At 28.1% G+C, this 27,210-nt stretch overlaps 2 protein-coding genes across 3 annotated transcripts; both read left to right on the top strand.

Moving 5' to 3' along the window:
* Positions 1-1,094: 1,094 nt before the first annotated feature.
* Positions 1,095-3,336, top strand: LOC110665186 (amino acid permease 3). The gene is made up of 5 exons (XM_021825196.2): positions 1,095-1,335; positions 1,438-1,671; positions 1,761-1,854; positions 1,960-2,314; positions 2,402-3,336. Exons 1-5 carry the CDS (start codon positions 1,218-1,220, stop codon positions 3,053-3,055), a joined length of 1,455 nt encoding a protein of 484 aa, XP_021680888.2. The 5' UTR covers positions 1,095-1,217; the 3' UTR covers positions 3,056-3,336.
* A 10,532-nt stretch (positions 3,337-13,868) lies between these two features.
* On the top strand, positions 13,869-20,486 carry LOC110652807 (amino acid permease 3). Of its 2 annotated transcripts, XM_058137692.1 has the most exons (6): positions 13,869-13,970; positions 18,294-18,414; positions 18,516-18,749; positions 18,829-18,922; positions 19,009-19,363; positions 19,462-20,486. In XM_058137692.1, exons 1-6 carry the CDS (start codon positions 13,965-13,967, stop codon positions 20,113-20,115), a joined length of 1,464 nt encoding a protein of 487 aa, XP_057993675.1. In that variant the 5' UTR covers positions 13,869-13,964; the 3' UTR covers positions 20,116-20,486. The 2 variants fall into 2 exon arrangements, with proteins under 2 accessions (XP_057993675.1, XP_021664117.1); XM_021808425.2 differs by lacking the exon at positions 13,869-13,970 and having other exon boundaries at positions 17,740-18,414.
* Positions 20,487-27,210: the final 6,724 nt, after the last annotated feature.

Below are 27,210 nucleotides of genomic sequence, written 5' to 3'. Positions count from 1 at the left end.
ATTGAAATTATAAATAAAATTAATATTTATTCACAAATTAATCCAAAGTCATTGCGGCGGCTGGGCGGAGGAGGAAGACTGACCCGGCTCATCTAAATATTATATCAAAAATTTTATCAATATTTACTTAAAATAAAATTTTAAAGAATTAAGGGACAATTCTAAATTTTGCCAAAAATCTTGCAGAATTTTCCTATATTTGTAACCTATCCAATTTATAAAAAGATTCAAATAACACTTCTAAATCTCAAATTCCTATAATCACATCTCATCAATATTATATGACTCCTCCTAGGCCCTCAAAAATAATAAAAAATTATATATTTACACATAAAATAATTATTTAAAAATTTAAAGTGTTACAAAAAGGAGAGTGTAGACATAATAATGGTAAGAATTTGAAGCATTTCTCAATTTCTCATTTAGCTCTATAGGCATTTTAAGCATTTTGATATAATTGCATTTTATTACTAAAAAATACATTAAAATTTTTTTAAAAATTGAACGATTATTGCAATTTTGGTATGTTTCTTAAGTGTTGTTTGGTTGAGTTTTATTTAGTTGGTATTTTATCTCTACTTCTTAAGAAGTTAAATGTTTAAATAAAACGAAATTATCAATATTAAAAAGAAGGAAGTGATATTGTGATATTTTTTAGAATTATAATATCTTAATTTTGGATATTAATAAAAAAACAAGTTAATGAGACATAAAAGAAATCTTGCATGTCCAAATCTTACAGGACTGTTACTGTAGCAGCAACCAAAATGGACAGAAGAGTTACGTATTCTTGCTGACCACTAAAAGATTAAGAGAGCGGTGAGAAAGTGGTCGTTGCTTAACTATGGCACTGCTTGTAAGTTAATGGTTGGGAGGGATTTTTAGAATTTTTGTTATTTTTTTAAAATAAAATAATATTTTTAAATTTTTAATTTTTTTTAGTGGGGTCATAGAATCTTAAATATGAGTTGATGTATGAATTGAAGTATCGCTGGGACACACAGACCACTTACAGAGAGAATCCGCGTTCAGCCGCGCCCTTCAGCTATTATTGGTCCTCTTACCACCTCAAATCTATATATACAAACTCTTCTTAGCTTCAATTTGCATTATCCCACAATTCAATCTCTACTCTTTCAGTAGAGCGCTTTCTTTCTCTTCTTCCAAGTATAGGAAAGAACTCACTTCTGTTTCTTTTTTTTGTTCTGTGAAAAACGATGGTCGAGAATTCTGCAGCAAAGAGCCATTCCCATCAAGTTTTTGATGTCTCCATTGACATCCATGCACAAACTGGCACCGAGTGGCTAGATGATGATGGTCGCCTTAAGCGAACTGGTAATCCTACTTAACATAATCTTAATCACGATTATATTCCAGGGATGTGGTTGATGTGATACTGATTATGATGATGATTGTTGTTAATTAATTATGATTCAGGGACTCTGTGGACTGCTAGTGCCCATATCATAACAGCTGTGATTGGGTCTGGGGTTCTGTCCCTGGCCTGGGCCATAGCTCAGCTTGGATGGATTGCTGGTCCTACTGTGATGTTCTTGTTCTCTTTGATCACTTACTATACTTCTATTCTGCTCTCTGCCTGCTACCGTTCTGGTGATCCTCTCACTGGCAAGAGAAACTACACTTACATGGACGCTGTTCGCTCCAATCTTGGTAACTTCTGCTGCTTGTTTCTGATATAAATCTTAATCTTCTCAAAATTCTGAACTTAATCCTTACATTACTGTGGAAAAATTTCTCAGGTGGTGCTAAGGTCAAGATATGTGGATTGGTTCAGTACCTTAACCTCTTTGGAGTTGCCATTGGTTACACAATAGCATCATCCATAAGCATGATGTGAGTTCAGACTTGAAATTGAAAATCAAATAATTTTTTAACAGTTTTTAATCTTTGGTTTCATGTTTCAGTGGCTAATGAGATTTCTGGTTTATGATGAAACAGGGCTATTAAGAGGTCTAATTGTTTCCACAAGAGTGGGGGCAAGAATCCTTGCCGCATGAATGCTAATCCTTACATGATTGCTTTTGGGATCACAGAAATTATTTTCTCGCAAATTCCTGACTTTGATCAGCTATGGTGGCTCTCCATTGTTGCAGCTGTTATGTCCTTCACTTACTCAACTATCGGTCTCGGACTTGGCATTGCTAAAGTTGCAGAGAATGGAAAATTTATGGGAAGCTTAACTGGAATAAGCATTGACACTGTGAGCCAAACCCAGAAGATATGGAGGAGCTTCCAAGCACTTGGAGACATTGCTTTTGCCTATTCCTACTCCTTCATCCTCATTGAAATTCAGGTATACTTGAAGCCAAAAACTTGAATATATTCCCTTAATTATGATTTGCATATTAATCTGAGTTCTATATGACATGTTCTGTAACAGGACACAATCAAATCCCCACCATCAGAAGCCAAGACGATGAAGAAAGCAACTCTAGTAAGTGTTGCAGTGACAACCCTTTTCTACATGCTCTGTGGCTGCTTTGGCTACGCTGCCTTTGGAGATATGTCCCCTGGAAATCTCCTCACAGGTTTTGGCTTTTATAACCCATATTGGCTACTAGACATTGCCAATGTTGCCATAGTAATCCACCTTGTTGGTGCATATCAAGTCTACTGCCAACCCCTCTTTGCTTTCATTGAAAAAGAAGCAGCACAAAGATTCCCAGATGGCTACTTCATTACCAAGGAAATCAAAATCCCAATTCCTGGTTCCCGTCCCTATAATCTTAACCTCTTTAGATTGGTTTGGAGGACAGCTTTTGTGATCTTGACCACTGTGATTTCAATGCTCCTTCCCTTCTTCAATGACATAGTTGGCCTCCTGGGAGCTTTAGGATTTTGGCCATTAACTGTTTACTACCCAGTTGAGATGTACATAGCACAAAAGAGGATACCAAAATGGAGTACAAGATGGCTCTGCCTCCAAATCCTGAGTTTTGCTTGCCTTATAATTACCATAGCAGCAGCGGCTGGCTCCATTGCTGGAGTCGTTGGTGATCTGAAATCAATCAAGCCCTTCCAGACCTTTTACTGAATCAGTAGATTTGGCTATCACTCATCCACATTGGGACAAAGATCAAGAATACAAATCAAGGAGTAAGCAAATTAAGGAGAACAACCTGAAGTTGCAGCCTATTTACGTTTCCTGATGCAAATGCAAATTTAGGAAAATTTCTTTTTTTAATCTTCAAGAACCTGCAAGTGTAACATGTGCGCATATTCACATGCAAATGTTAAATGTTTCATATTCTTAGCGTAAGTTTCACCGTGTAATAGAGTCCAGTCTTATTGAACAAATTGACATTAGCTTTAGCAGATTAGGATCGAATTCTTGAAAATGACCGTTAATTTATGAATTCGAATTTTAATTAGATTCTAATTAATCAATTAATTAAAACAATAACTATTAATTTTATAGTAAAGAAATTTATTATTACTATTATTTTTTTAAAATTAAATTAGGCAATAGAATTAATCTCCATCTTGTGTATAATAAATAAGTGAAAATAAAATATTAAAAAAATCACTTTAATCCCTTTAAAAGTAATCGCTGATTCCGTCATTGCCCATTAGTGTACGATATTTGATTATCTCACAAATATAGATTTATAAGATTATTATTGTTTAATTTACTCTAAAATCCTAATCAATTAGCATTAACATGAATAAAATTTTCTTAACATTAAATATATCTCTTAATTGTCATACACGTGATTCTGAGTTGGGTGTCACATTCTCCATGATCATCCTCTTTGTGTTGCTGCGATCGGATATGCAAGGTGTGGGGCTGTCTAGAGCTGTTCTTTGTAGCCAGGGAGCTTGTTCTTCTTGGGTCCTCCCTTCTCTGAATAAAAAAAAATTTTAATAAATAAAAATAGCTAGAATACATATTTAATTTGACTCACGTAGATTCGTATGACAAAAGAAAAGAGTTTTTATTTTTTTATTTAATATTTAATAATTGGTAATTGGTAATAGTTTTTCCTCTTATCCATTTCTACAGGTTCAAAAAACTATAAAGCCCACAACGTGTATTCTGCTTACCATGACCAACGAATCCATAACATCTCTTCATGCCCGTTGTGTTTTTATTTATTTATTTATTTTTTTATAAAATATGTAAGGGAAGCTAAACTTATACAGTTACTACTGGACTATGTAAAAATACCCACAAATCCGTAAATCCATGTAAGATAATTTATGTAGAGTAACGAATTGACTATTAAGTGTGTGGCGGGAAAAATAGCCCTTTCTAATGAGAGAAAAAGGCAGTCATCTATCATTCGCGGTTAAATGAATTAAATTTTATGGGTATTTTTATTAAAAATTATTAAATTTTAATTTTTTTATAAAATTTTAATTTAATTTTATAATAATTATTATAATAAAAAATTAAAAATTTTAGAATAACCTGTTAATTATTTTATAAATAAAATTACATAATTAATAATTATTAATATATAAAAAATAAAGAAAATAGAAGAGTTTAATGGCAAGAATATAATTGGATGTATTTTATATATTTTATTTTTTTAAATAATAAAATAAAATAATTTTATTTATAAAATAAAATAATTTTATTTATAAAATAAAATAATTTTATTTATAAAATAATTAATAAATAAATATATTGACTTATAAATTTTTAATTTTAAATCACTATAATTTTTATAAAAGTAAATTAAAATTTAATAATTTAAAAAAAAATTAAAATTTAATAATTTTTATAAAAACACTCCAATCATATCACGTGTGATATTAATGCGATATTTACCCATTAACACGTCAAATTTGCTTCAATCGCTAAGAAAAATAACAGTGAACACTGACCTTAATAGTTTCCCTGCTTTGTCCTCTCGCCAACGCTGACCAAATGTAGGAAACAACACGAGAAGTCGAGAAACATGGGTCATAGGTCTTCTCCTTCCACTCTCCAAGCCAAGCCGAATCGCCGCGCCAATAAGTGAGTCAACCCCGAGTCACCACCACACACGAACAGGGCAGTTATAGTCTCTTCGGAAAATAAAATTACGAGGTAAATTTCAATAATTATTTCTGAATTTATATGATTATAATATTATAATTCTTAAATTTTAAAATGTAACGTAAAATTCTCTAAACTTTCAAATTTTATACAGTAAAATTCCTCTAACTTTCAATTACTAATTTTTCAATTAAAAACTCATATGAACAGCTCTTATATGACTCTTAGTTAATATTTTTTTCTCTTTTCTTATTCAAATTGTAAAATTATTCTCTCTACACTTAAAAATTTATTTTATTTATATTGATAAAAAGAATTTAATTTATACATAATTTAATAAAAAAAATAAATATTAACTAAACTCCATATTAAAATTATTTAAGTCAGCATCTATTTGAAAAATTAATAATTAGAAATTAAAAAAATTTTATTATATAAATTTTAAAAGTTGAAAGAGTTATATATTATATTTTAAATTGAGAGATTATAATATTATATTAATTAAATTTAAAAATAATTATCAAAATTTATCATAAAATTATCACACGACAGAGATTAAAAACAAAAAAAAAAGGGGACATCCTTTTACCAATTTCAAATGAAGTGGGGTAATCAATCAACGCAAGATCATGAATTGATAGGTTTCTGTGAAGACGCCCATAGTGGACCGGCGTATCGCGTGATCAGCCTACTCCCACTACTACTCTAACTTTTTATGCGGGACCCACTCTCGCCAAACCTCTCCTCTCTCTCGTTGACTTTATCCGTGCCATTTAGGATTAGGATGGTAATCGATTAAATTTTTATAAATATTCGATCTGATCTAATGTTAATAAAATGAATTTAGGTATTATGTAATTAAATTATGAATAAATTTAAATTTAAAAAATAATATTTACGATAAAATTAGATTATATTTAAATTTTATATATTAAATATTTATTATTTAAATTTATTTATATAAATATTTAATTAAATATAAAATATATATTTTTATAATAATTTTTATAAATTTTTATATATTTTATTTTATATAAAATAAAATTTAAATATTTTATAAAATTATTAAATTTTTAAAATATAAATTATTAATTAAAATAATATTTTATATAAAATATTAATTAAAATATATAAAATTAAATAAATTTCTATTTTTTTAATAATAATAATCAAATTTGAGACGAGTTCGAATAGTTAAGAATAAATTTCAAATGAATTTAGAACAAATTCAAATTTTGATAATATTAATCTAATTCAAATTTAAATAGAATGATTTTCATATATACTTTATCTATTGTCATCTTTGGTGCCATTCAATGAGCTCCAATTTCAAACCATCTCCTCCCCTAGCCACCTGCTTTCCATTTTTTTTTTCTTTTATATAATTTAAATCAGATAACACGAGAAAACAAATTTTATATTGAAATATCATTTTAATATTTTAAAAAATAATTAATAGTTGATTTGGTGTTACGGATGTGCAAAATTTTCTCTGGGTGGCTTGTGGATGAGAAAGAATTAGAATAATTAATATTAATAATACTACAAATTGGTTGCTATTTTCCTTGTCAAATGTCTGTTCTGTGTCACCAAAATCAAAACCTTTGATTTTCTTCAACTTCAATAACCATTCTTATCCCTTGCTTATTTTATTTTTATTTTCCTACCAAACATATATAAAAATGTTTCATATTAATTTATGAAAGGGATCTCTTGTTTACCTTCATTAATTATTAATGATTTTTATTTGCCAAAATATAAATTCGTCAATAATTCATTCTTCATTGTCTTCTTCAATAAATCTATACTACTTAGTTTATATATAATATCATCTTAATTTAGTATATTACTATTGCCTATATGATTTTTTTTTTCTTTTTATTTCGGGCACAATAATCCACCACCTAAATATAAAATAATTATAATATATCTAATATAAATTTAATTTCATATGAAAATAATTTTACTAATTATTAAATAAAATATTTATATTAAAAAATTTATATAAACTTAATTAAAATATATATAATAAATATATAATTTTATATATAAATATTTAATCTAATAATTATTAAACTTGTACTCACGTTCTAAAATGATATCATCAACGTACTTTTTGGCTTAAGGGTCAACATACTTCTAGACAAGAGTTCTTAAAGTCTACCATGGCCAAATGAATTATAGAGTTCAATGGGCCCTTGATCAAAGGACTTTGAAATAAAATTCAAAATTACACTATCAATTAGCTAAAATGATTGTAGCCCAATAGAAAATTAATTAAAAATATTCTTTAATAGAAGTAATGTAATCAATTTATAATTAATTTTGATTTAATAATATTGATTATTTTATATATAATTCCTCTAGTCATATGTAAAGACATCTTTTTTTTTTTAATTGCAAAAAATAAAGAGCTCTCTGAACGAAACGGTCATTGTCCTATAGACCAGGGTCTACAGTTAAAAGGTTTCATTAGTCTCTGATTAATCCCCTCATAGGGAGATCTACCACCGAGTCATAGTGGGTCCCTAAAGAGTCACAATAATTAATTACTTACAGTTGACCCATTCACTATAAGTGAGACAATTTTTAATCTTCAACGCTAATGTGGAGAGTCGATTTGGGATCGAACGCCTCCAACTCCCAAGGCTTATCACTGAGTCACCATAATCAGTGATATATATAACGACATCATGCATTGTCGATTTTGGCATAAGGGAATTATAAGTGAATTACTTGACCCAAACGTCATTATAATTAAATGAGAGTCGGTCCTCTATAGTTCCTTTTTTTCTTGTATTCTATTTGATTTGATAACAACTTTGTCTTTGAAGTATGCATATCATCTTGTTCCTTTCACACCTGATTTTTCAACATCAAATTAAAATACGAGGACTTTCATAATTAGGACACATGATTCTGATTTATTAACTTTAGGCTAAGTATAAACAATTAAAAAAATTTATAATTTTAACTTTATTTGAAATTTAAATAGCCAATCAATCAAAACTTGTATAAAACCTTTCCCCACCTTTTCTTTTCTTTTTTCTTAGTAGCTGTTAACTATTTTAGTAGCTGTCAATTATTTTACTGACTGTTAGCTGTCAGATATTAGTTGTTTATATAACTATTAAAATAAAAATGTTCGGTAAAAATAGTTATTGGATTAGCTATTAAATGTAAAAATAGTGATATAATCTTGTTAATTTTAGTAAAAATACTTTATTAACATCTAAAAGTTATGAGGCATGACTTTTCATGAATCACTCCCTCAACCTCTAAACATTAATATAAATACTATGCTACCGAACAATATAAATAAAAGAGAGGGTTAAAACACTAAATATTATTTTAAAAGTTATTATCAGACAAAGTCTTAAAGATTACAGTAAAATTTACAGATTATCTATTAAGAGGGACAATTAGTAATGCTCAAACTCTCAATTTAATAAGAGCGTTAAATAAGTCTTATTAACTAAATCAACTTTTTAATAGCACTCAATTGTAATATATATATATTTTGTCTATAATTATCTTGAAGTATATATATGGATATGGTTTTGATTGGAAACTATAGGATTAATAGTGGAGATTTCCTAATTCATATAATTGTTGGAAGCCTGAAAAGAGCATAGCATGTGGCTTGACTATATAGAATTATGGGGTGGACATTGTCAGGGGAGGACACCTTGTGGATATATGCATTTTACATCATCCCATCTCCATATCCCATGTGTCCTGTTCAGATAAAGAAGAATATTTTTTGTTCATGACTCTCAAGTTATCCATTAAAGATTTTTCTTATTTTTAATTATTTTTTTGGTACAAATCCAATAAAGATTTTTGATAATGCTTGAAGGTTTATTTTTCATTGAATAATCTAATAAGGACAGCATGTTCAAATGCCAAGCGCATAATCAATCTTTGTGTTGTAAAGCTGAAAGAAATCTTCAATTCTTCCTTCCTTTATATATATATATAGAGAGAGAGAATAAAAATATTGGCTGGAAATATCTTCTTGATTTGCTATTATATATAATTTCTGAAAAGTAAACTTTGTTTATATGAGAATAAATAGCTCTCACATTAATGTATAATTATCAAATTATTTGTGTATGTAAAGTTGTTTAGTACTCTCAATTCCATCCATTTCATTTTGGCAAACAATTGTAGGCTAATTATTATCCATACAAATAAAAATTCTCCCAAATTGCAACTAGGAATGGAATTAACTAAACATATATATACAATGGTTTTTTTTTTTTTTGCTTTTTTATGTTGTGATATTGTTTATTAATTTATTATAATGTAATTAATTTTGATTAGAATGCAAATTTGAAATTTAACAGTTTTTTAAAAAAGTCTCATACCGCTAAATTCATCCAATATATTAATATAGGCACAATGTTCAATTTAACTGCTATATTTATTGAAAAAAATTCGATTTAGCATATTTTTTTTTATTTAAATTAGTTTAAAATTTTTAATTTTTAAACTCAATTTATCTCAAAAATTAAAAATTATAAGCTAAATTTCTTAATTTAAATAAAAAATTTAAAAGTTTAATTTCTTAATTTTATTGTTAAATTTTTTTTTATTTAAACCTAAAAACTAAGAAACTCAATTTTTTAATTTTTTTATTTTTAAATTAATTGAGTTTAAATTAAAATTTTTTAGTTAAATTAAATAAAAAATAAAAATAAATTAAATTAACAATTGAATTTTAAACTTAATAATATATATAGCGACTAGGAATTAATTTCTTTAATTGAAAAATAGAATCTGGACACAAGTGGGTGGAGTAACATTGCAGGCTGTAAAGGCAAAATATAAATTAAAGTTGTAATTTTATACCAAAAAGCATAAGAGCATATATATATATATATATATATATATATATATATATATATATATATATATATATATATATATATATTCTTTTTGGGAGATCTATCAACTTCAGTCAGAGCTAAGTTTCAGAATTCAGCCTTAAGCAGCTGAGTCAAAAAAATTCAGCTGAGGCAATACAAAAGAACATTTCTAAAATGATGTCATGTTTGGTATGCTACTTTTGATTTTTTTCTCTCATGTGTGCATCATCACCCCCTCTCCTTGCTTGTTTTTTATGTAATTTACAGGAAACTGCCCTTTTCTCTTTATAATTAGCAATTTTATTAATAAATATTTTTAATTGATTAAAGAGATCGAATTGAATATTAATAACATGTAAACCACTCGACTCAGAGTTTAGATATAATTTATTAAATTTTCTTGAATTTAATTTTATTTCAACCTTAATTACTCATGTCGAGTTTAAATCAAATATTTATAAATTTAAGTTTAGTTCGTTTAAAAAAATAAACTCTAAAGGAACCCAGCCAAACCAAGTTTTTTATTGAATTGAATCATGACCAACTCGTAAATAGTTTGACTCATTTATATAGTTAATTTTAAATTTAGAAATATAAAATTTAAACTATTTAATTTTAATTAATTCTCATATAAAAAAACTTAATATTCATAAAAAATTAAATTTAAATTACAAATAATTATATTTAATGAATATATTTTATGTAATGATTTAATTTTAAATAATATATTATTTTTAAAATATTTATAAATAAAATAATAAATATTTATAATATAATATAATAAAATAACTAATATAAATATTTTATAAATGAGTCTGTTCATGAGCCTATTAGCTCAATTTATCTTTTAAATGAGTCGAATCGAACTGAAATTTTGCCGAATCAGATCTTGAATGACTTGCAAACAGCTTGTTTCATTTAGGACCTAAGCAAATATAATTTCCCTAAACCATTTTGCATCTGCATGCATGTCTTGCTGCTTTGTTACACTTACACACGGTAGCTAGTTGCACTACTTTCTCCAGACAGGAAAATTTTTTCCCATTTTAAGTCATTGATATACTAGTAGGATAAAGGGTGAGAAAGGACAGGATCAGAACCACAATGACATGGAGAAAATTTTCAAATAACTTGTAAATTCTGATAAATTTTTATTTAGACTCGATTTATTATGTATTTAAAATGTATGAAATTCATATATTTAATAGATAAATCTCAATTATATCTTGATTTTATGGTAAATTTATATATTTTATGTATATATTTTAATTAATTTTGTACATATCTTTATATAAATAATTTATTAATGATAATTGAATTCATTTTTATATAAGTTTGAATTTGAGTTTATATTATATGTATTAAAAAAAAATTATAAATTTATCAAAAAAAAAAGGTTCGAAATGAGAAAATTAAAGGGGAGAATTAATTGAGAGAGATGGTCAAAAGCATAAAATTTGATTAAATATGAGTAGTGGTGTAAGTATTGCATCTACTGATTGCTACAAATTAAGACAACCAATACAATACGACGTCTCAAAATGGAATAACTATGAAGCCTTTTGGGATTAAAAGTAAATAATTATATGAACAAAGAATATGCCTTTGAACTTGAATTGAAAAAGGCTATTATAATGGGTTTTATTTTCTTACCATTATAATCAAATCCCCAATTCAAGGGACTCACAACAATGACCAACGTGTGCATATCTTCATTTGCCACGTGTTGGGACCAAATGAATTCTATTCCTTACCCTATAATTCAGCCAATTAATTCCAACCCTTGTTGTTGTTGGGGGCAATAATTAGATTCCTCATTTTATTTTATTATTATTAGGTTTGTTTTGTACTTAATAGTCAACGTTATAGAACTAATTATTCATTAATATAGTGATTAGTGATGAGATAAATTTAAGAGAAATCCTAGGTTTAAGCTTGAGATTATAAGTATGTTGTTCGCTATCTAATTTATGTGATTCTTAGCTTATTGTTATTGCAAGGCCTAGAAGGTGATTAGTCTTATTGGTTAATAACTAGAATACACCTTTTAATGATAAAAAAAAAATCCGCTATTGGTGGTTTTTGGTTTGTTAAGGCTATATTTATTTTACATAAAATAATTTATAAATAAAAAATATTTCCTGTAAAAATTATATTTTAAAAAATATTTTCTATACTAATATTTTTTATTATTTAATTATAAAGTTAAATTAATGAGATGTGTTTATATCATACATATATAAATATTTTTATATTCTAATAAAATTATCAAAATATAAAAAATGATTTTTTTAGAGAAAGTTATTTTTATTAAAAATGATTTAGTTTTTTTTATTAGGAAAATATTTTTTACTGACTAATTTTTCAAGTGCTCCAGATACTAAAAAATATGAAAAATATTTTCAGAAAAATATGTCCCGCAAAATAAATAGAGTCTAAATTTTTAATTTTATATTAAATAAAGTAAATAATTTGATATAAATTTATAAAATAAATAGCCAAATTATGAAGTATATATATTATATTGTAGTAAGTCAAGTGTTTAAAATTAATAATTTTAATTTTTTATTAATATTAATAATACTATTATTAATAAAAGGCCACCCTAACTAAAAATAATAGTGATGCTCAATAAAATTTTGGTTTTATTTTAAATGAATTGGCTAAATATCTAGATTTATTTCTCCTCATTATTCTACTTGACTTTGATTCATATTTATATATATAGAATAGTATAATTAATGTTGTTACCATTACTATGTAATGTATGTATAAAATTCAATGTGTCAATGATATTAACTAGAGATATTAAAATTTATTTTTAGGCAATTGTTTAATAAGAATTAATTATTTATATTTTTTAATATAAATAATCAAATAACACACTTAAATTTTTAGTACAATTATAGATAATTTGATATAAACAGTAATACAAGTAGACCCACCATATATATTATATCTAAAGCCTATAATTAATTAGGTTTAATAAAATTTTTTAAATAAAAATATCTAGTATTGGAAAAAAAAATCCAAAAGCATCAAACATGAAAGTATGGAAGTGGAATTCCAATATGCATTAGCTGTTCTAAGGTACAGAAGGAAAAGATATATATGCTATACCTTTCCACAGAAAGAGAGGTGCACTACTAAATGCCAATATATATATATTTAATTTGAAATTAAGAAAATATTTGTCTTAAATTATAAAATAGTCAAATCAATTTATAAACTCTAAAAATAATTTTGAGCTTATAAATTAAACTTATAAGCTTAAAAATAATAAGTAAGGAAATCAAAATTTTATTTTGGTGCTTACAAGTTAGTTTAATTAAGTATTTTATTATACTATTTTTATTTAATTTTTAAAATTTTATAATAAATCTTATTTAATTTTTTTAATCATTTTAATAAATATGTTTATAAGTTATTTTTTTTATCAAATACCTCAATTATTTATCAGTTACTTATAAATATTTTAATTAAAAATATAATTATTTAAAGTTTTAAATACTTATAAGCTTATATTAACTTATAACCTGACTTTCATAAATTAAATTAGATGCCGTTAAAAATGGGATCTATAGTGAAGTGTGTGTAAGAGTGTCTTTACATAATAACCTTTCTTTCCACATTCATGGGGAACTAAAGATGGGAGAATTAGATACTATTGTCCACCCATCAATGGTAATAATGATTCATTTTTATTTCTCTTGCATAATTATATACATCTAAGTGCTTAAATCATGTCTGGATTATTTTAAGAGCATACCCAAAAAAAAAAAAATTAATAATTTGAAAGCATTAAAATTTGACTGATAAATATATACCCATCTCTTTTAATGGAATGAATCATTATCATAGAGGCCAAGAACCTTATTCCCAAACAATAAGGATGGATGAGAAGCTCCACACGTGAGATTTTTCCATTCAAAGAGTTCTTATCAATTTTAAATTCTTCTTCCTTCTACTATATAAACAACCTTTGCATCTTCTTCTAACTCACACATACCAACTTTCTTATCTCTTCCTCCATTTCTTGCTTTGATAGAGGAGAGTAACAAGGAAGAAGCTAAACTAGTGCCCACATCATGAAGGTAACTAATTAAGAGACTAAGTATTTCTTTTTCTTTATTCAGCATCTCTTTAATTTGTTTGTCTAATTCTGTTTTGCCAAAAATCATGTAGGAAACTTGTTTTATAGCTTTCTATCATGATTATTAGATCATTATTGAGTTTAAGTTTTAGTTTCTTAAACATTTTACTGTTTATTAATTACTCTTTATTTCATTTAATTACTCTAATATCAATAATTATTTATCCGTTAATATATTACTAAATGTGAAAAATAGTAAAAATAGTTATTATAACAGAGCGGGGATAAAGATGATAAGATAAATTTTCAAAATTATAAGCATAATTATTATATTTAGTATAAATAAAAGTAAAATTAAAAATAAATTAATTAATATTCCTTAATTATTTTTTCAAAATGATGCATAATTTTAAATAAAATAACTTTTAAAAAAGATAAAGGGGATGAAGGGAATAATGCATAATAAATTATTATATTATATAATAAACATTTTTTTTCAATTAATTAATTCAATATTTATGCATTATATTATATATATTTCACTACAGCTGAGAATAGTTATAAAGATGACGAGAGAATCTCTCTCTCTCTATATATATATATATATATATATTACCCTTTTTACTTTTACTTTTTAGAATGCTTTATATAATATTTATTGCCTGGAAAAAAAAAAAGGCATCGCTTCTCAAGTGGTTAAAGAATTTTTCTCATGAGAGTGCATTCTCTCTCAGTAAAAAATAACAAATATATAAAATTCACTTTTTATAATTAAAAAAATTAAATATTTATGTATAAGAAAACAGCACTTTTAAAACGCTTCTAATATATTTAATATTTTATTTTAAAAAAATTAGAAAATTCCTCACACAACATATCATTTACATTATTTATTATTATTTATTTATGTTTTAAAAATAATAATAGAATCATACTTAAAAGGCCTATTGCATAAAAATTTAAAATTTTTATGATATTTACTATTGTAGTCAAAACATTTCAAATATTACACTGCAATAAATTAAAAGAATAGCTATGAAAATTATTGGCTAAATATATTTATGTTTCGTTGATAATCAGTAATTATCGATGAAACTTTTTTGTTCACAAGTACTATAGTAGATAATTTTTAACAATGAAAAAAATATTATCGTTAAATTTATCCACGACTTATTTCATAGGTAAATTAAAATTTTTTGAAGGTAATTTCATAGCAGATTTTATTTTTATAAATTATCAATTATTTATCAATAATATTTTTAGTTTGTAATTATCGACAACAATAAATTTTTATAGGTACTTACCAACGCCAACTTTTCATAACTAATTTTTATTTCATATTTTTTAATTTTATTTTTTAACTTTTAAATTTAATTTAAAATTTTAATTTAAATTAACTTTTAAATTTAATTTAATTTTTAATTTAATTTAATTTAAAATTTTATTTTAATTTAATTTTTAATTTTTAAAATTTATATTATTTTTAAAATTAAATATTAATTATTTTAATTTAAATATAAAATTAATTTTAATTTAAATATAAAATTAATTTTAATTTTTTAATATTTAATTGACTTAAAAAAAAATTAGTGGGGCTCAAAGTGGGTCTTATATAGTGGCTATGACATAATTACTTTACGCGGAGAAGTGACTTTTTTTTTTATAGAAAAACTTACTATTCTCTTCTTTATTTATAAACGATGTGGGAGTTTCACACTTTTTGTGATTTACTAACGAATTACTAACTAAATATGATTCGTTGATAATTACCAATAAAAAAATTTCACAGATATTTATTTTAAAATTTTATATTTTATTATCTTCTTATTATTACTTACAAAGTAATATCGTTGATAGTTACCAATAAAAACTTTTCGTAGGTAAAATTTTTTAAAATTTTTTAATTTTTTTCTATTTTCTTTTTAGTATTATTGACTAAATATAATTTGTTGGTAATTAATGACGAAAAATTTTTATAAATATTTATTTTAAAATTTTATTTTTTATTTTCTTCTTATTATTACCTATGAAATATTATTACCTATGAAAAACAATTTCATTGATAATTATCGACGAAAACTTTTCATAGATAAAATTTTTTAAACTTTTTAAAATTATTCTTTTCTATTTTCTTCTTAGTATTACAGACTAAGTATCGTTTGTTAGCAATTACTGATAAAAAATTTTCATAAGTATTTATTTTAAAATTTTATTTTTTATTTTCTTTTTATTATTACCTATAAAAAGTGATTTCATTAATAATTGCCAAGGAAAATTTTTCATAGATAAAATTTGTTAAGCTTTTTAAAATGTTCTTTTCTATTTTCTTATTATTATTACCGACTAAATATGATTTATTGGTAAGTATTGACAAAAAATTTTTGTAGGTATTTATTTTAAAATTTTATCTTTTATTTTCTTTTTATTATTACCTATAAAAAGTAATTTCGTTGGTAATTACTGACGAAAACTTTTCAAAGGTAAAATTTTTTAATTTTTTTTTTTTTTTTAATATTACCGACAAATAGAAGTTAGGTGGTGTCACTTTTACCTATGAAATTAGTCATCGGTAAAGAGTTTGTCGATAATCAGTCGGTAATTTCATCAATACAAATTAGTTTAAATTTTATTTCTCTTTTTCGTTGATAAAACGTCGGTAAATTACCAATAAAATTTTATGGTTGGTAATTTTCATAGTTATTTTTAAAATTTATTGTAGTATTAATTAGTTATCACAATTATAATAAAAATTATATTTAATTTTAAAAAATTAACGAAAAATTATAATATACTTCTTAAAGTTTTATTTGATTAAAACATAGTTGATTGATTTAAATTGTATATTTAAATTTATTTATTTAATATAATATATTTAAAATATAAAATATATTTTGTATTTATTTTTAATTGAAATTTTATACTAAAAATTTATTTTATTAATTAAAATATGTTTAATATAATAAATTATTTAAAAATTATATAATAATAAAGTAATTACAAATTAATCACACCATAAAATTTTTTTTCCTAGTTGACAATTTCATGAAGTAATCATATTATAATAAAACATCTATTAAAATTACAGATTGAATATATGCCATACATTAAATCACCAAAATCATCTATAAATTTGTAAATAAAAATAACAGCTAATTTTTTTAAATTCATATTAATTGCTCCTAAATTTAGAAAGAGTAATTGGCTTGAAAATAAATTTACGTAATTGATAATTGCAAAAAACATTTATAGTGTAAATCAGTAAACTTTATTATTATATAAAAATTATTATTTTATTATAATATAATTACTTTACGTAATTATTTTATGATTATTTTAATATTATTAAGTTTTCGAATAGCTTATTGTATTAAATATATTTTAATTAATAAAAATAATTTTTTAATATAAAATTTAAATGAAGAATAACTATAAAATATATTTTATATAATAAATAAAAAAATATTCAAATATACCATTTAAATCAATGAATTATTTTATTAATCAAATAAAATTTTAAGAATTATATTATAATTTATTATTAATTTTTAATTTAAGTCTTTAACTATAACTGTAATAATTAATTAAGATTTATTTATAAAATATATAAAATAAAATTTTAACTATAATTATGAATACTGTAAAAATTTTAGATTTTTTTTTATCAATAAATCTATTTAAAATTATGAAATTTGAAATTTAAATTTTATTGAAAAACGAAAATTAAAAAAAAAATTAAATATGTGATAAAATAATAGTCACATAATAATTCAGGAGCAATAACGTGGTGCTAAGAAAGAAGAGAGCAAGTGGCGTTGTGGGGTAGAGTCACAAGGACTGTGAGTGATAGAAATCAAAGAGAGACCGACTGACTGTGCCTTTGAGTCATGGCAGCGGCTTAATGCGGTCGGTCGTTGACAATCCAGGTTTCGTACCCACGTGGCCTGCAACTTGTTTCGCCTCTCTGCTCTTATATAAACCAACGTTCAATTCCTCTCACTGCATCCCTCAATTTATTTCACTGCCATCCAAGAGAAGAGCGTCTGTGATTTATAAGCAGACTCTTCTTATCTCTTCCTTTCTTGAAGGACAAAAGAAAAAAATAAGGATCTGAATCCATTTGGTTTTGGTGATTCTTGGGAGAAGGTGTAGTTCTCTGCAGGCTTAACACCACACTAGCCCTTGATCCCTTTAGACAAGAAGACCCATCATTTTCTTTCAATATATATTATTCTTTCCAGAATATAATTCATATACAGTGTACAGAATTTCATATTTCTTACGCTCGTTTGTGTTTGGAATCTTTCTTTAAATGCCCTGTTCGAAGATGGCTGAGAACGCTGCTACAAAGAACCATTTTCCTCCCCAGGTTTTCAGTGTCTCTGTTGACATGCCTTCTCAAGGTGGCTCCAAGTGGTTTGATGATGATGGACGCGTCAGGCGCACTGGTAAATATCTTAAAGTTTGTTACGATTCACTTCTTGTTTTGTCGAAGTGGGTTCTGATTCTTTTTCTGTCGCTGTTTCTTTCTTTCTATTTTTTTGACCAGGAACTGTTTGGACTGCGAGCGCTCACATTATAACAGCTGTGATTGGGTCTGGTGTTCTGTCCTTGGCTTGGGCCGTAGCTCAGCTTGGATGGATTGCCGGTCCTGCTGTTATGTTCTTGTTCTCTTTGGTCACTTACTTTACTTCTTCTCTGCTCGCTGTCTGCTACCGAACTGGGGATCCTGTCAATGGCAAGAGGAACTATACTTACATGGACGCTGTTCGCTCCAATCTGGGTATAATTTTGTTTTTCTAAAATTTGGGTTCTTTTCAGAATTCCTTGGCATTTGCACTGATTTTTTTAATCATTTTCAGGTGGTGGTATGGTTAAGATATGCGGATATGTTCAGTACCTGAACCTTTTCGGAGTCGCCATAGGTTACACAATAGCAGCTTCTATAAGCATGATGTGAGTTCTGTTTCTTTTCTTTTCTTTTGGGTTCTATTTTTTGTCTTCTTGGGGTGTTGTTAATTTTCTGGGTTATTATGAAACAGGGCTGTCAAAAGGTCGAATTGTTTCCACAAGACTGGAGGCAAAGATCCATGCCATATGAATGCCAATCCTTACATGATCGCATTCGGAATTGCGGAAATTATTTTCTCCCAAATTCCCGACTTTGAAAAGCTGTGGTGGCTTTCCATTGTTGCTGCAGTCATGTCCTTCACTTACTCGTCAATTGGTCTTGGACTTGGAATTGCTAAAGTTGCAGAAACTGGAAATATTCAGGGAAGTCTAACTGGAATAAGCATCGGCACCGTGACTGAAACCCAGAAGATATGGAGGAGCTTCCAAGCACTTGGCGACATTGCCTTTGCCTATTCTTTCTCCATTATTCTCATCGAAATTCAGGTATAATTTTAAGCAAACAACTTAAACATATTCCGTTTTCACATTTACATAATGATTTTGAATTTTAAACTGATGTCTGTATACTTGTTCTGTGACAGGACACTGTCAAATCCCCACCAACAGAAGCTAAGACAATGAAGAAAGCATCTTTAATAAGTGTTTCAGTGACAACCCTTTTCTACATGCTCTGTGGCTGCTTTGGCTACGCTGCCTTTGGAGACATGTCCCCTGGAAATCTCCTCACAGGCTTTGGCTTTTACAACCCATATTGGTTACTAGACATTGCCAATGTTGCCATAGTAATCCACCTTGTTGGTGCATACCAAGTCTTCTGCCAACCCCTCTTTGCCTTCATTGAAAAAACAGCAGCACAAAGATTCCCAGACAGTGAATTCATTACCAAAGAAATCAAAATCCCAATTCCTGGTTCCCGCTCCTACAACCTCAACCTCTTTAGATTGGTATTTAGGACTATTTTTGTGATCTTGACCACTTTAATTTCCATGCTCCTTCCTTTCTTTAACGACATAGTTGGTCTTCTCGGAGCTTTAGGATTTTGGCCATTAACTGTATACTTCCCAGTTGAGATGTACATAGCACAAAAGAAGATACCAAAGTGGAGTACAAGATGGCTCTGCCTCCAAATCCTAAATGCTACTTGCCTTATAATTACCATAGCTGCTGCTACTGGCTCCGTTGCTGGGGTTGTTGGTGATCTGAAGACAGTCAAGCCCTTCCAAACCAGTTATTAGATCAAATACATGTTGATTGGTACCACCACCATTAATGAACATTTCAAAAACAAGAGAGAGAATCAACACTAGTTTTAGTTTTTGTCCATGTTCATATGAAGCCCCTCAAGGGTTCTGTCAATTTCCATGTAGTTTTCTGATCTTTGTTCTCACTGCTTCTTCCCAGAAAAATGAAGTGGGACCATGTCTGTAACAAAAGCCTATTCCAATGCAAATTTGAAGAATTACTGCATAGGCTAAGTGTTTAATAATCTTGGGTTTCATTTCCACTCTGCATTATTCAAGTCCTGCCAAATAATAATAATGGTTGGTACTTGTGATGCAATAATTGTTCAAGCTGTTTCAATCAAGAGCAACTCAAGATTCCTCTATTTTAACTATTTCTTCAATTTATTTTTTGTTTTTATTTTCAATGGTCTTTGCTTGAATAATATGGCAAATATGGCATCTTCATTTTCACCATCGAAAGTGCACATTTCAAATCAATGTTGAAAAAAAATGGAAAAAGAAAAAAAGAAGAAATAAATGAAAGGACTAGTTAGGACCATACAGTGAGGTTCTGCAGAACCACAGCCGATCATATTCAATCTGTCAGAAAGCTGTGTGTTCATAAATCTGACCTAGTAGTTATCAATGGTGGGGAGATTTTTTTTTTCTTTTTAACTGTTCATTGTTAGCATTAGTAAAAGTTTTATGAATTTATTTGTAAATAAATTAGATTAGCATTCCATATTTTCTCTGGTTATTTAGCAGAATATCTTAATTAATTAATGGTGGAGATATAGTAGCTACCCAGTGACCAATAAGTGCTTTCCTTTTCTCTAGAGGGACCAGAATATGCTAGATATCAGTCTTATTTGAAGTATCAACAATGGAAATTTCTCCTTTGGAACTTGCCACTGAAACAGCAAGCCATCCATATATATATATGCACATCTGTATATGTATCCCCGCCATTAATACAGAGAAAGAATATTGGAAAAAGGAACACTGATTTATGGGTCATAGTGACGGGAAAAGCAGAAGCAATCTCAGTGAATTAAGTCAGTCTACCCTAGAATAACGAAAGCAATGGATTCCTAAATTTGCACTTTGAGATTAGACTCTTAAAAAGATCGTCAAGTCTTGCTGTTTTCTAGCACATCCATTGGAATTTAATGTGAAGGTGCCAGTGGAATTGCAGTTGTTCAACAGTATTTTTACTCAGGAGGATTAGTTGAAGTGACATTTAAGTGCCTGAGGATTTGAGGGCTAAAACTATTTAAAAACAAAAAATCTTTTGAAATACAATTAAAAAATTATTTCACAAATATTTTTAATTTAATGGACTAAAATTAGTTCTGTTCATACCAAGTCAATAGATTAACACCAGCCTTTAAAGTATTCTTTGGACAAAGTTCACTTGAGTTAAATGAATAATAAATGTAGATTTTAATAAGCATATGTTTTCAATGAGAACATAAAATAATTTAATTACATGTGATTTTTACCTCGACACCTAAATGATTGATGCTATGATATATAAAATTAAAATGCATGTGCAATTTATTTATTTAATTTTTTTAATTATGGTATTTAAAATACTCTAATTGGTGGTGAAATTAAGTGGCAAGAGTTTGGTGGGGAAGGCGGCCACGATCGCCGGCGGCAGGTGGAGGGGCCCCTCCGTCGCTATCATCGGACACCGCTACAAGATTCCCTTTAGTAATTCTTTTTCCAAGGCTTGCTTTTTATTAGTGGGTTGTTGCAGTGATTAATTTCCATTAGCATTTGTCTTTCCCATTTTAATTTTTCCCACTTAACAATACAATAAAATATTTAATTTAATTAAAAAAAAATTACTTCTCTTTCCCTTTTGCATAATTGGGTTTGGTAATTGTAGAATTTGAGAAGATTCTCCGAGAAACGAGGAGATTTCATGGCAGAACGAGAACCACCATCATTAGTCCTAGTGTCCACCCAATAATAATAATAATAATAATAATAATAATAATAATAATAATAATTCCTAGTGTTAGTTAAATATGTTCTTTAAGTTTTTATTTGGACTTTATTTTTGCAGTTGACACCCATGAAATAATTTTTAGTTTTAGCCTCTTGTTTACGAAAATATATTTTTTTTAAATATATTTTTATATTTTTTAGTGTTTGAATATTAAAAAAAAAATAAGTGTAAAATAACTTCTAAATACATAAATCAAGTGTAAAAGTACAAATAGGGAACTCTAAACTTGTCTACAAAATTGAATTAATCAATATATGCATCAAATTGACTCCAAACATTACTTGATTGTAAACATAGTTGAAAAAATTAAGAGAGAAAACAGCAATGATGATGATTTAGTGGAGCAATATTGACTTGGGTTGTTTCATTCTGTAAATTACTAATAATCAAGTGAGATTGTGAATGATGAAATTGAATTTATAGAGATAATTCAAGTGAATCCAGTTGAATAAGTTCAAGATTCAGTGAATCACTTATCAGTTTTTATTATCATGGAACTGGCGGTTGTGGTATGAACAGGTGGAGAAGCAATTAGAGATAAACAAAGAGCATTTGTATTATCATTCTTATTATTATTTAAAACCTAATTATTTTAGTCAGTCCATTATTTGCTAGTCCATTTGAATGGTTTATTTGTTCTTCTTTTTTATTTGATTTATTGTATTTTGATTTTTTTAAGTTTTTTCACTTAACACTGGAGGTCCTAGATTGTGTGTAAGTGAAGAGTCTGATAACCGAGTTAGAGCGGATCTTCTCTATTAAGTTTTTCCTGAATTTATTTAATAAAATTATATTTTAAAAAAAAACCTAACTATTTTAGGGTTTGACTTTCACTTGTGGGCAAGGAAAATTAAGAGTTGAAATCATAATAATTTCATCGCTTCTAAGAATTTTCAAAATAAAAGAAAATTTGATCATAGGATTAATTATTGACAAATTTAATTCTGATTTAAATAAATCATGGTATTTTATTTGGAGATGGTATAAGTACTTGTATTAATTATAAAGTAGTAGCGAACCCACATTATAAAGAAGAGGGCAATTGCCCATTCTATTTTTTTTTTTCTTATAAAAAATTTGTTTTATTTTTTTTATAGGTTTTATAATTGAAACTCAACATTTGTCCTTTTTTTAAAAATATTTTTAAAGGACTTGTTGTGTAACACCCCAAAAGTTTAAACTTTATTATTTTATGAGTATTATTGATATTTTAATTTTATTAAATTTTAACAAATTATTTGAGATTTTTCGGATTTTAAAAATAGGGTTGATTTTCCAAAAATATAAACTTTGATGATTTTTAAAAATTTATTTAAAGACCACGTGGTAAAACCAATAATATATTTGGAGTCTATCAATTTTTCTGAGTTTTCTGAAATTTTTTCGGAATTTTTGGACCTCATTTTCGGTCCCGAGGCAGAGTAAAAATTTAAAATTTTGTATTTTGAATCGAACCGGCCGAATCGAACAGGATCGGACAGATCGAATCGGACCGACTCCCTCCCCTTCTTCTTTTTCTCCTGCGCGCGTCTCCTCCTCCTTCTCTCTTTCTCCCGTTTTCTCTCTCCTCCCACCCACCGCCACCCACCTCCGCCACCCGGCTCATCGCGCGCCACCTCTTTCCGTGGCCGCCCCAAAAGGCGGAAAACGCGCGCGAACACCCCTTCCTTGCGCATGCGACTTTTCGACTTCCAGGCCAAAATCCGGCCACCGATTCGGCCGGATCTTGTGTCTAAACTCATCTACTCATCGAGAGCTTTCCATAGACACCAAGAATACCGAAATCTATCGAGCGGTTTGTCCAATTTTTGTCCGGGAAGTTTTAGCCCATTTTGACTTTCGGGCTAGATTTCTTGCAAACCGTGAATCCCACGAGAAAACCGAGAGTACCAGAGCGCTCCACTAGTCGAGAGCTTTGCGGGGATATAAATTTCAAAATTTTCCGATACCGTTTTTCGGTGGGTCCCATGGAACTTCGCATTGTCTTTCCGAGCATTAAATGAGCTTAGAAAATTCTGAAAAATTTATGTACTAACCCCCGTGTTATGAGCTTCGTGTAGGTATCCTCAATTCGCGGAAATTCGACAGTTGACTAGGTTTGTGAATTTCCGGCCAGACAGACCCGTTACCGGAAAAGTCTCCGAATTGGACCGAGATTTTGGCTACCCCCTCATTGTCAGACGTCCCGAGCGCGTCTCCAAAGTCAGAATCGGCAAAGGTAAACCCGAACATTACTTTTTCGTAATTTTCTAGTGCTTAAATAGGATTAAAAATTCATAAAATATTCGTGGTAGCTCAGAAAATTATGATTCTTTTTGCAATAGCCTAGTAATATTATTAAGGACTGCGGGGTAAAGTTTTAGAATTTTTAGAGCTTATTTGGGTAGTTTTTGTAAAAATGATCAATTATAAGGACTAAATTGAAATTTTACATATTGTGATGGATGACTGATTTGATGGGCCCAGGAGGGGCTATGTGATGTGATTGAGTTGCGGATATATGGGTTGTGAATATAGAAGTGTGTTTTGAGCCCTTTTGCAGGTTGGGTAGATCCTAGGTATAAGGGAGACTCTGCCGGATTTTCGGCACGACTTAGGACGTATTTGGTCTTTTCTTTATTTATATTGAGCCATTTGTATTAAATAATTGTAATGTAATTGTCAGGTGAGCCGGGACAGCCTTCTTCCTCCGCCCAGCCGCCCCAGTGACCGTTGTCAAGTCTGTGAGTAAAATATTAATTTTAATTGTAATTTTACTATTATTATATGTTCAAGCATGTCCATGCATCACTTATATGTATTTATCTATGTAGATAAACTCTAGGTATGTTTTATGTTGCATTTATAACTGTTAAAGTGCCATGGATGTTGTTATGGTAATTTGGAGTAGTGTGCGTGCGTTGGCGTGCGTGTGATGTGGTGTGGACTATGGATAGGACGGGTAGACACAGCTTGAGATCTTCGCTGGGACCCGGTCCTTCGGGGTAGTCATGGCTTGAGTTCTTCGCTGGGACCCCGATTTGGTTTATTAAGTGAAAGTCCGGCTTGAATTCTTCGCTGGCACCAGGTTGGATTTAAGAGAGCTGTATAGGGAATCAACTCCCATATATTATGACTGATATTACTGGGTGTGTGAGTGCTCCAAATTACCTTTTTGATGTTATGATGTGAAATTATTGCTGTTGTTGCATTTCACTCTACAGGATGCATTAGTTTTAGATAGTTATAGAGATTATGGTTAAAATTGATATTTTACTCTCTGAGTCGAATGCTCACTCCTGTTCAATATTTTTCCAGGCCACAGGAGGATATTTTTGAGGTTAACCTGCTTTCTCCCTCGCATGTTATTTATTCATGCTTGTGTAATTTTATAAATTTCTAGAATTTCCTCATGTGTTAGAAATGTTTATTTGATATGGGTCTGTAAACTAAATTATTATTTTGGACCTGTAAACTTAATATTCTATGCATGTTTGATGGATTGGATGAGGGAGCTGAGCTCCCATTTATTTTTATGCTGATGAGTATGTGGAGGGTGAGCTGAGCTCCCCAATTGAGTAGTTATTGTGTTTACAGGTCGGGTGAGTCAAAAACTCTCCATTGAAAGGTCCATTTTATGGCCGGACTCTGTCCGGTAGATTTCTTGAAATTGGGCCCAAATGGGCCTTAGAGTTGGGTTAAGTGAATAGTTAGACTTACTACGGGCCTCGGGGGCTTTAGGCTGGCCCAGGTCCTAGTGTCGGTCCGGCCCATAGGTTGGGTCGTGACATATTGACTTTTAATTTATTATTTTTATAATCAATTATAGACATATATTATTGATGTGAAGTTCAATTGTAAGCTTTCAAATGTAATCGATCTTATTTAGAAAATAATAAAAATAAAGAAAAAATTTGGTATCAACTAGTTTATAAGCTTATAACTTTGGCTCTCTAATTTTATCCATTGTATTTGCATTTATTAAAAATGTATTTTCTACTATCAAAATTATGAATAAATAAATGGTCAATTATTTAATCAGATATTGAGAAAGATAATTTTTTATAAGATTGACAATAAAATTATTATGTAACGTTATTAATACATGAAAATTCATGGAAGACATTCTAATTTTTTTTATTTACATTAATTAAAAGATATTGAAGATATTTATATTAACTAGTTATTTTATATATGTATTTTATGCTATAAATCCTTTTATTTTTATAAAAAAAAAAGGTTTACCCCTCTTGATTGAAAATCCTAACTTTGCCCCTACACACAAGGGGATAGTATGGTATCTAGAAACTTCTTAAACTCCGATCAAAATTGTTTCTTAACGATGTGAAATCTGCCCTTGCTTGGAGGAGGACCAATGTCCTTAACATGAGGAATAAACCATTACGTAAACATTATCCTATGCTTGGAGAATGGACATCTTTGTCAGTCAAGGCTATGTTGATCACAAAATAGAGTGACTTCGTTAGTCAGGCCACATTGATCATAAGATAGGGTTAACTCTAATATCATTTAATATAGGTTGAACTACATGGAAAATAAGTCATTTAGATAGAATTCACCTTACAAACCAGCTTATTATAATTGAAGAGTACCTAAGAGCTTGTTAAACTCTCATCAAGATTACCTAACAATGTAGGATCCTTAACATAAATATGTGATTTGTATTTAAGGTTAATAATTGTGATAAGGTTAATATTTAGAATGTGCTTTGTAAAATGTTTAAAAATCAAGAGTTAAATATTATTTTTATAAGTTTTAATCTTTAAAATTTAACCCTTAAAAGATATATAAATATTAATAAGATAAAAAATTTACTGAAATCCAAATAGGTATAAAACTTCAAACGCCGCCCCGTAGTAAATGTATGAATCTGCTAAAGAAAGATAATTAAAGAAAACCCAAACCTGCATTTCACTATTGATGTAAAACCATAAATTTAACCGATAACGACTGTAGCAGTATCATTGGAAAATACTTGAAACCTAATTTTAATACCGGGCGTCCTCAATAAGCCCTAAGTAACCAGCCATCTTCTCAACAGCGTGGAGTATATCTCATAAGCAAGAAAAGCTTCAGTAGTTAGGTACGTT

The sequence above is a fragment of the Hevea brasiliensis genome, chromosome 16, assembly GCF_030052815.1.
Source record: "Hevea brasiliensis isolate MT/VB/25A 57/8 chromosome 16, ASM3005281v1, whole genome shotgun sequence".
Lineage (NCBI taxonomy): Eukaryota > Viridiplantae > Streptophyta > Magnoliopsida > Malpighiales > Euphorbiaceae > Hevea > Hevea brasiliensis.
This window is presented reverse-complemented; position numbering and strand designations above follow the sequence as displayed.

What these genes read in the sequence shown, in the direction of transcription:
- LOC110665186 (XM_021825196.2), top strand. Translation starts at nt 1,218, where the DNA reads ATGGTCGAGAATTCTGCAGCAAAGAGCCATTCCCATCAAGTTTTTGAT. An exon ending in TGGTCGCCTTAAGCGAACTG is followed by an intron (nt 1,336 to 1,437) that starts GTAATCCTACTT and finishes ATTATGATTCAG; the next exon opens with GGACTCTGTGGACTGCTAGT. An exon ending in CGCTGTTCGCTCCAATCTTG is followed by an intron (nt 1,672 to 1,760) that starts GTAACTTCTGCT and finishes AAAATTTCTCAG; the next exon opens with GTGGTGCTAAGGTCAAGATA.
- LOC110652807 (XM_021808425.2), top strand. Translation starts at nt 18,279, where the DNA reads ATGCCCTGTTCGAAGATGGCTGAGAACGCTGCTACAAAGAACCATTTT. An exon ending in TGGACGCGTCAGGCGCACTG is followed by an intron (nt 18,415 to 18,515) that starts GTAAATATCTTA and finishes TTTTTTGACCAG; the next exon opens with GAACTGTTTGGACTGCGAGC. An exon ending in TTATTCTCATCGAAATTCAG is followed by an intron (nt 19,364 to 19,461) that starts GTATAATTTTAA and finishes GTTCTGTGACAG; the next exon opens with GACACTGTCAAATCCCCACC.